General features: G+C 44.1%; 1 protein-coding gene across 1 annotated transcript in view; it reads right to left on the bottom strand.

Annotated features, from left to right (window-relative positions):
• The window catches only part of LOC134538995 (zwei Ig domain protein zig-8-like), a 35,465-nt gene extending 26,600 nt beyond the window's left edge, over window positions 1–8,865 (bottom strand). The window contains exon 1 of the mRNA XM_063380657.1: window positions 8,568–8,865. Coding sequence (XP_063236727.1) covers window positions 8,568–8,679 — 112 coding nt within the window. The 5' untranslated portion in view covers window positions 8,680–8,865. The remainder of the gene's footprint in view (window positions 1–8,567) is intronic.
• Window positions 8,866–9,625: the final 760 nt, after the last annotated feature.

A 9,625-nucleotide genomic window follows, 5' to 3' on the forward strand; every position in this document is an offset into this window, starting at 1 on the left:
TAGCCTAGCCTAGCCTTGATGGAAAATGAGGAGGAGGGGGGTTGCGAGGCAAGAGGCTTTCCCTGGCGGAGACCGCGACGCAACCCGCACCACGGCCGTGCTGTGCGGGTTGCGTCCTCGAGTAACGGCCACGCAAAGGCGCTGTGCTGTTATATAGCAGACAAGTATATATCGCCTCCTGAGTATTGGAGTGTTCTATGTCCACTTTTTAGGTTTTTTATGCTATGGACACGAAATTAAAATTAGTATTCATTTGTACTATATCCACACACGTCTACGCACATAAAAATGTTTGTTCTTAATTTAAGACCAATATTATTGTGTTCTATGCCATGATATTCATAGTTATTTGAACTTTCAAATGCTTATATCTCAGTTCTGACTTCAATGGACACAGAACACTCCAATTCTCAGGCGACGATATGTTCTGGTCTCAATGAGTGCTACAATATTACAGTAATAAAATGGGCATTAAAATTTAAAACATGAAGAAAATTGATTTGCATAAAATCTACAATTTGCCCAAATTGTATTCTATCCACTTTTCGAACGGCCTTTATCCTGAGGCCTCGCAAGCTTGAAAAACTGTTACCGTGCGTGAAGACAAGAAGTATTCGCAAGATTATTCACACATTTGCGCGAGCCTCTTTGTTCAATTATGCGCCACGCTATCTCACTGTGCGCACGCCCGTACGTAGCTGTTCGGTTGTCAGAATCCGTGCCGCGATTGGATAATCTGTTTCCCGGTTCTCGGAACCCATGCCCGATATTAGGTTCTCCGAAATAGGACACGTAAAAGATCCATCCTATCTCCTACCCGGGCATGCCCGATCGGGATCAGAAACCGTTGGAGTTCGATGCCGCTGGCCATTTGGCTTGTGTGGCCAATGATACCTGAGATGCAGCTGGCTGTATTCTGCTCGCGTGGCGAACATCGCGAACACACACACACACACATATATATATATATATATATATATATATATACATAGGCCTATATATATAATGCCTGGGAATTGATTCCAAGGGAATGCTACCAGACTAAGTTGAATCTATCCTGAAATAATCCATAAATTTGGTTTCGAATTCACAAGTAACTGCTTCATCAAATGACGAAATTGATCAAATTCTTTCTTCTTCTTCTTCTTCTTCTTCTTCTTCTTCTTCTTATATCTGACTCATGAAACAATTTCTTTTTTTTACGTCTACATTCTGTGAGAGACAAAAGAATATCATCGTCGTCGTAATCACCACTGGAATCCCACGGCATGCGTGTCTCCGACATGGGCGAACCAGACTGCCCCGTCTGGCCGCACCCGGCGCAGCGAACATGGCGAACATGGCGTGGTTGTCTGTGTGTCCGCGGACCTGGTGTGCAGTGTGCACTTTCATTGACTGTTTAAGGCGGTGTTCGTGGGCAGCGAGGAAGAAGTTACTTTATTCTTAGTACTGTGCATATTTCGCGAAAAGATTCCGAGAATAGCTGAAAGTTAGAACACTGTAGCATCGTCTGTGTCTAGTGATCGGGTGAGTTTCTTTCTTTCAGGTCAATATCGATTGTTACAACGCCAATCACAGCGAGTCAGTGCGGAAGCGAACGCGTCCTGAGTTGGCTCAGGTCAAACAAGGCAACGACTTCTCTCGCAGACGTCCGCCAATCGCGAGGAAGAAACCGCTGGTGTGAGTATAACTTGTTGCAGTCTAATAGGCGTTCAGATTTATTCGCGAAAAATGCCTGTCCCTAGTAACAGTGTTTCGTTCCTGAGCCGGCCCGTCCGTGGAGGAAGGAGACACACCGATCACGTCGACAAACCAACAAATGATTTCTTGTTTCTCCCTTCAGCCGAGTGAAGGGGGAAAAGCTCTCGTTCGGCGGAGAGAGAGAGATAGAGAGAGAGAAAGATAAAAGATGGTGGAAGGAGCGAGAGGCGGACAGACACACACTCGATCGGTCGTGTGATCCGCCGGTGAATGCGAGGTCAGGACTCGCTCGTCCTTCCAGGACGAGATAGCGAGTCCGGCTCGAGAGAAGGACAAACACGGAGCTTTGGAGCGACGATGGGTTTTACGCTCGACGGGAAAAAAAAACACATAGATGCAGTTAAACTCCAGGAAACGCCACGTGGCAAGATATTCCTTACCAGTAGAGACCAGAAAAATTCGCGATTTCAAGGACCTGTAGGATACACTCCATGATCCTCTATGCACGCGGGAAAATTACACCTGCTCATCGGCTACTGACACGTGTAACCTGTTTAACTGGAACGCTAGTGATTCGATACTTCGTTTGTTAAAGGTTTTTCATTGGCCGAGTGTCATTCAGATGAACTGTGGCCCAATCACTGATGCAGTAAAAAGGCAAACGTTTTTTGGATTCTAGACTATCACGAAATGAATCCGCGAATTTTTCCGGTCTCTACTTACCAGCACTCCAGCTGATTCTCACGTCTAGAGGTGTCATTGGTACAGGCCGGGAAAAGAAGGGCTAAAATAATTTTAATAGGCTACTCATACATTTGTGCTTTTTTTGAAGTGAAAACCTCTATGGGAAGGTTTGGATAGGGAGTAAATTCATGTAAGTCGTCATCGACATGGTCACGTGACGTGTTAACGATAACACTATATCTGTTCCCATTAGTGTTCAAATTGTGTTTTTGTTCAATTTTTATTTTAAATGTTAAGTATACGATTACTGCGCAGTAAAAAGTGAGTATAAAATATATTAATATTCTCATATAGATGTATAGTTTGAATAACGAAGAAAACGGAGTCTTTGTAGCAATATAACCTAAAAACTAAGAACATCATTATTTATTTATTTTAATACCTACAATTACTATGCAATGCGTATTTTATAGTAATTTAGGAGTTATTTTACTAACGTGATGAAACAAAATTGTTGTGTGATAATATTTTTTCTTAAAATCATTGCGACAAAGTTTTCACTTATTTCATTATGGCTCACAGCTTTTCTGTAGGACGCTCGAGCCAATGAGAAACCCTCAACCTAAGAAGTGTCGAACCACAGGTGACCCAGTTGGGACGTCTTGCAAGTATCAGCAGCCAATCAACTGGCGTTATTCGCCCGCGTGTGCGGAGAACAGTGCACTCTATCCTCACTGGCACCGCTTACACGGACACACATTCGGTGTGTTCTATTACTGTGCTATGGATATGTATATAGACACACTAGTTGATAGTGAATACAGCAAACATTTTAATTTAATGTACTCGAAATATTTAGCAAAATTTCTACATTCTTTAATATATTGTGCAAATGGGAACTATTTCTGATGTATATGAAATGATAAAAAAAAATATTTGACAAAAAAAATTGTTTTAATGAATAACCTCTTGAAAAACTACAACGCGTGTGAATTGTTTCATTCGTTAATCTTTTATGAACTATAACGATACACTCACGTAATGAAAATTGATTTTCAGCGATAAAGTGAATATTTACTTACTTTGCAATGTTAATTGATCGAATTAGGGAAGTAAAATAATGATAAAACCCTTAAATTAAAAAAAATTCTTTAACTTCCAGCGCCACTTTTTGGTAAAAAAAATAAAAAAAATCAAATGCTCATCTTAGCGCACATAAGAAAATGAAAGCTTTGCTGTGTGTCGACTTCCCGCCGCACTCTGTCGTGCCACAGGCAGGCGCCATCTTGACAGCGTTACGGAGTCGGTCAGTGAAGAGCGTCAATATGAGCCTCTTCAAACTATTTCCATGACTTCTGACTACAAGGTCCCTCGTAGTGCCTATGTCTCTGTCGTCGCCCTACTAAAAGTGTTGTCCTGTAATCTATGGAATTTCGTTAACTTTTGCTAGGCAATCTAAAAATGTCCTTTTAAATTCACGTAAAAAAATAGTTAATAACGTTAAAGAATATTGAGAAAAAAGTTTTGTAGGTCCATATTGAGTTAATAGACTATTTTTAAATAGGTTCTCAACATAAGTTTTTTGAAATTTTGTTATTTTTTTTTTGCAATAAAACTATAAGGTCTTAACTGTCTATAACATGCGTGGTTTATCAGCTGTATCCCGTAGTTCTCGCCGAGCGGTTGTGAAGTGTTTTACGATTTCGGCACTTGAGCCACTCTTGCGCGCGAAGAAGGGGACGGGACGTTTCCCACGCCCGCAGATAATTGGAATGTTATCGGACGCATTCCAACCTCCCCCCCCCTCCCCCCAACCATTCCACGTTCCCTCCTGAAACCCAAACTCTTCGAAAAGTGAAATTTCGAACCTCTGTCTCTCTTTCCCTTCTCCCCGTTCCCCAGTCGGTGCTTCTCTCTGACCGCGGTTGCAATGTCCCGCGCACCCCCCCCCCCCCCTCCTCCCGCAAACAACTCTCAGCCGGAAGAGGGGGTTAGGGTGGGGGGGGGGGGGAAACGGACCATAAACGACGGGACGGTAGCCGGACGCCGGTACGTGAGCGAGAGTGTTGTTCGTGTGCATGTGGAGGGGTGGGGGGATAGGGTAGGGGTGGGGGGAGGTGCACAGGGACTATAGCCGGGGATATTCCCGCGGAGGGATTCCTCGGAGGTTATTAACGCCCCGCGCCGCGCCATTGATCGCCCCAACACCCGGATGCCTCACGTGACCGGGAAAGCAGTGCTAGCAGAACTCCTGACTCCGCGGTCAGGGGACGTAACTGCTCACTAGTTCACAACACTATTCTCACTATAATAATGTTCGCATGGCTCTCCACGGCCATTGTCTGAAGTAGCTTGGCTTCTGGGTTGTAGCCACGTCCTTAAGAATAATTCACCGACGTTTCGCCATCATTAGGTAACTGCTCCCTGATGATGGCAACTGCAATATTCGACCGAAACGTTGGTGAATCATTTTTCCAAGGACACGGCTACAACCCAGAAGCCAAGATATTCTCACTATAGAAAAAGAAAGGGGGGGAAAAATTATGTCCTTTTACTAAGTTAAATAATTTTGCACAAAAAATTCATATGCACATTTTATAACCTCTTTAATCGCATATGTGTCCTTGGCCATATTTAAAGATTCGTTGGGATGGAAACAGACGCCATTTGAATTTAAGCTAGGCACGGTGATCCTAGCCGTAAACCCCCCCCCCCCCCCACCTCCTTCTCAACCGTGCCTGTGATGTGACCGATCCCAACACGCTTCAATGGCCAGCTTGCGAATCAATCTAGGGTTTGGAAATACGTGTCCGAGGCTCCTAACACAGAAAATGTTTGAAAATTAGGTTAGCAAAAATTTTTTTAAAATATAAATATAACTCTTAAATACTAAAAGCTCTATCACTATCAAATTTTCCATTCCAACACCTTCCAGTATTTCGTGTTAAATAAAAGTGGAGGGTTATACGTAGGGGCAGGAAATTTTCGCGAAAAAATCTGAACGCCTAATAGACTGCAACAAGGTATACCCACACCAGTGGTTTCTTCCTTGTGATTGGCGGCCGTCTGCGAGAAAAGTCGTTGCCTTGTTTGCACGAGCCAGTAAGGACAAATTTACGTCCACACTGAATTAGTGTGATTGGTTGTTGTAACAATCGACATGCACCTCAAAGTAACTCACCCAATCACGAAACAGACGATGCTACAGTGTTTTAACTTCCAGCCACTCTCGGGATCTTTTCGCGAAATTTTCATGGTCCTAATTATACGTCACTAGCACAGCCAATTGGATGTTGGATGCGATCGGCCAATCAAAATTGTGCCAAGCGAAAATGGAACTAACTTCCGTGTCCATCACAACGATTCTTTAAAATGGCGAAGAGCGCATATGATTTGACTAGAGACCGATAAATTCGCGATTTGAATGACCTGTCGGATATACTCCATGATCCTCTATGCACGCGGAGAAATTAAATTTGCTCATTGGCTACTGACTCGTGTCGCCTGTTAACTGGGACGCTAGTGATTCGATACTTCTTTTGTTAGAGGTTTTTCATTGGCCGAGTTTCATTCAGATAAACTGTGTCCCAATCACTGATGCGGTAAAAAGGCAAACGTTTTTGGATTCTAGACTATCACGAAATGAATCCGCGAATTTTTCCGGTCTCTACTCATCAAAGTGGTTAAAAAAATGTTAACTCAAATAATGTTTATTTGAATGATGAGTGCGAAAACATTTCATGCGTAAAAATGAAATTATGTTTGCATTATTTAAGTTCCGAATTGAGAATTTTTTTTTTGAAAAGTTTGAGATACCTAGCTCTGACAAAAAAAAACTTTGGTGGTGTGACATGATTTAAAACATATTTAAGGTTATCTTTCGAAATATATTTGATTGAGAGAATTAGAAGCCATTTTCCGTCCAATACGTCCCTTTAAACTCTGTTGTATCTTGTATATTGTCTATTGTCTAATGTATATTGTAGACAAATATTTGACAGTGTGACAGGGCGTTGAGCGAAATATTGCACTTTAGAGGCAATGCATGTAAACTAATAATATATATGTTTTTTTTTTTTTTTAGATTTTGTGATTATTTATATTTTTTTATTCCCCACAAGTGTTGTAAATTCACCCCTTCACTCCCGGGGCCAAATATTTTTTTTAAATTTTATTTCCAGCTACGCAACTCACGTCACTCCTAGCAAGAGTTCGGTGCAAGCTCAAGTCATCCAACTTGTCAGACAAACTTTCCCCGCGCGCTGGTGACGTCGGTGACGTCACAACACGCGCTCCCAAACTCTGTCCGACGCGACATATCGAAAGGCGTTTGGAATCGCAAGTTGGAACAGAGTGACAGGCAGGGCCTTTAGTGATACGTAGAGACCTGAAAAATTCGCGTATTCATTTCGTGATAGACTAGAATCCAAAAAGTGTTTGCCTCTTTACTGCATCAGTGATTGGGCCACAGTTTTTCTGAATGACACACGGCCAATGAAAAACTTTCAACAAAAGAAGTATCGAATCACTAACGTCCTAGTTAACACGTGACACGAGTCAGTAGCCAATGAGCAGGTGTAATTTACCAGCGTGCATATAGGATCATGGAGTATATCCTACACAGGGCCGGTGCAAGGTAAATTGGCGCCCTAGGCGAAAAATCTTAGTGCCTCCCCCCCCCCCCGGGACAAAAGAAAAAAATTCTCTTGCCTCAAAATACATCACATAAGCCTAAGATTTTGTCACCAATAAAATGTAAGCAGGCTTGTGTTTTTTTTTTTTTTTTACTTTTTTACTTATTACAAATCATAAACAGGTCACCGTGGACTTTAAATAATTACTTATGTCAATATAAACATTCCAAACTGTTATATAAAAATCAATTTTCATCTAGTTTCAATAATCGTTAAACATGTTATATCAGCTGTTATGTGTCGTGCTGCGCCGCCCCCAGCTACTTGGCGCCCTAGGCCTAGTTCGCCTGTGTGGACGCGCCGGCCCTGATCCTACAGGTCATTGACATCGCGAATTTTTCCGGTCTCTAGTGATACGAGACGGGTCCGTTGGAGTGTTTTGGGGGAGGGGTGGTTTGTTAGGGGAGGAGAAAGGGGTGCTAACTCCTCACGATCTTCTCAGCACATCGGCACGCCTTTCATCCCCTCTCCCCCTCCTTCTTTTCAATATTACCCGCGGCGCAATTCCCCTGCGAGACCCCGTCGGAGCGGAACCGATTTTCGATTGGCGCGGCTCGACGGGACAAGTATCGGGGCGGGGCGTAGCTGGGACGAAGGCTTATTTTCGCATCAATCTCCCTTAGGCCGCTCCGGCGAGGGTGGTGGTGGTGCGCACAGAACAGCCACAAGTGAAGAGGCGCAGCGACGCGTACGTCCAGCATCCTCCTGGGCTGCGCGCGCCAGCCAGGGCCGCCAACAGTAAGGAAGGAGAGGGAAATTGTTGTTATTATCTGAAGCCACAGTGTGTACTAGAGACCGGAAAAAAAAAAATCGCTGATTCATTTCGGGATAGGCTAGAATCCATAAACGTTTGCCTTTTTACTGCATCAGTGATTGGCCCACAGTTTATCTGAATGATACTCGGCCAATGAAAAACCTTCAACAAAAGAAGTATCGAACCACGAGCATCCCAGTTTTTAAGTTTTGAAACGAAAGACAAAGGACTTTAAGATAGTGTTTTTTTTTGTTGTTCCGCTTCGGAAAACAGATAATCTGAAACATTTATGGTGGATATTCCTGGCAACGAACGGCCAAAACAGTGAAATAATAATAATCAATAGAGAACTGAAACATTCGCGGGTTCATTTCGTGTTTTGCTAATATTAAAATAATTATACCGTAGTGCTGCTTCTGAGGGCCAACTAGAGACCCTCACTCATAGAAGTGTCGAATCACAGACCACCCAGTCCAGACGACTCACAAGTCAGCAGCCAATGAACAGTTGGCATTTGCCCGAGTGTCTAGAGGATATTGGAGTCTATTCTGAAGGTCATTGAACCCGCGAATTTTTCCGTTCTCTAACAATCAAGGTAGCCAATGTTTACTTTCGAAAAGTTAACGACTTTTTAGATTGTCAGGTTGGTTATGAACACCGCACAGTTCGCTGATCTCCAAGGAAAATTAGAGTGGCGACTCTTCGTGTTCGTTGCTCTATGGCGCGGGACTCACCGCACGCGCGCGGCGACAGCAGCACCAGCACGAACCCCGCGAGCTTCAGGAACAGTCCGACAGAGGTCTCCATCGTCCGCCGTCCACAGCGACGCTTCCACACTCCGCGCATCGAGAAGTCAACTCAACGAGACGCTCCACAGGAGAAAGAGTTCTGATGGTCGGTGAGGAGACATTTATAATGTTTATTTTTTTTTTATCTACTCACGGCTACTTCACGTGCGAATCGAAGTTTTTTTTGTTGTTGTTGTCTATGGCGTCAACATTCTGGCCCACTGTCGGTTGTTGAAAGAAACAGAAGTTGCGCGCCGGGCGGGGGGTGGAAAGAAAGACGTGTTGTTTGTTCTCGCGGCTGAAGAAGCCCGTGTTACACGGTAAAAGGGCGACGCGACCCGGCGGCCGTGTAGCGCGGGCCGCCTGGCCTATCGCCGCTGCGCCACTGGCGACTTGGAGGCGGGCAGAGCTATCTGGCGGCGGCGCGCGGTACCACTCGCACCTGCCTCCCTCCCTCCACAATCATTCAGCCCCCCTGACTTCCCCTCCACCCCCGCCACACCCTTCACACGACCGATAGAACTAAACAAATCGCGAGAGACAAAATGCATCCACCCCTGTCCAGACTACACCTAACCTCTAAACTTCAAATACTTTTTTTTTTTAAGAGAAAACTTTTTTATCAGCGTTGAGCGATTTTTGGTACGGGCAAAACTTATGGGTAGGGACACCTGTATTTCGCGAATATATTTCGTGTCAAGGTATTTCACAAAATACTGTAGCTTTTCTCCTGTGGTTATTGGCTGAGGTCGGGGAGAGGTGTCGCCCCGCTCTTGACGGGGCCAACGAGAATGTGGTCACCGTACTGCTGCACCCTCACAATTTGCCATGACTCTTAGAAAAAGCTACAGTGTTTTGTGAAATACCTTGACATGAAATGTATTCGCGAAATACAGGTGTCCCTAGATATAGGTACTCCATCATTCTCCATGCACGCGGGGAAATTACATGTGCTCATTGGTGGGTACCGGAAAAATTCGCAGATTCCTTTCGAGACAGGCTGG

Source organism: Bacillus rossius, chromosome 14, assembly GCF_032445375.1.
Source record: "Bacillus rossius redtenbacheri isolate Brsri chromosome 14, Brsri_v3, whole genome shotgun sequence".
NCBI classification, from domain to species: domain Eukaryota; kingdom Metazoa; phylum Arthropoda; class Insecta; order Phasmatodea; family Bacillidae; genus Bacillus; species Bacillus rossius.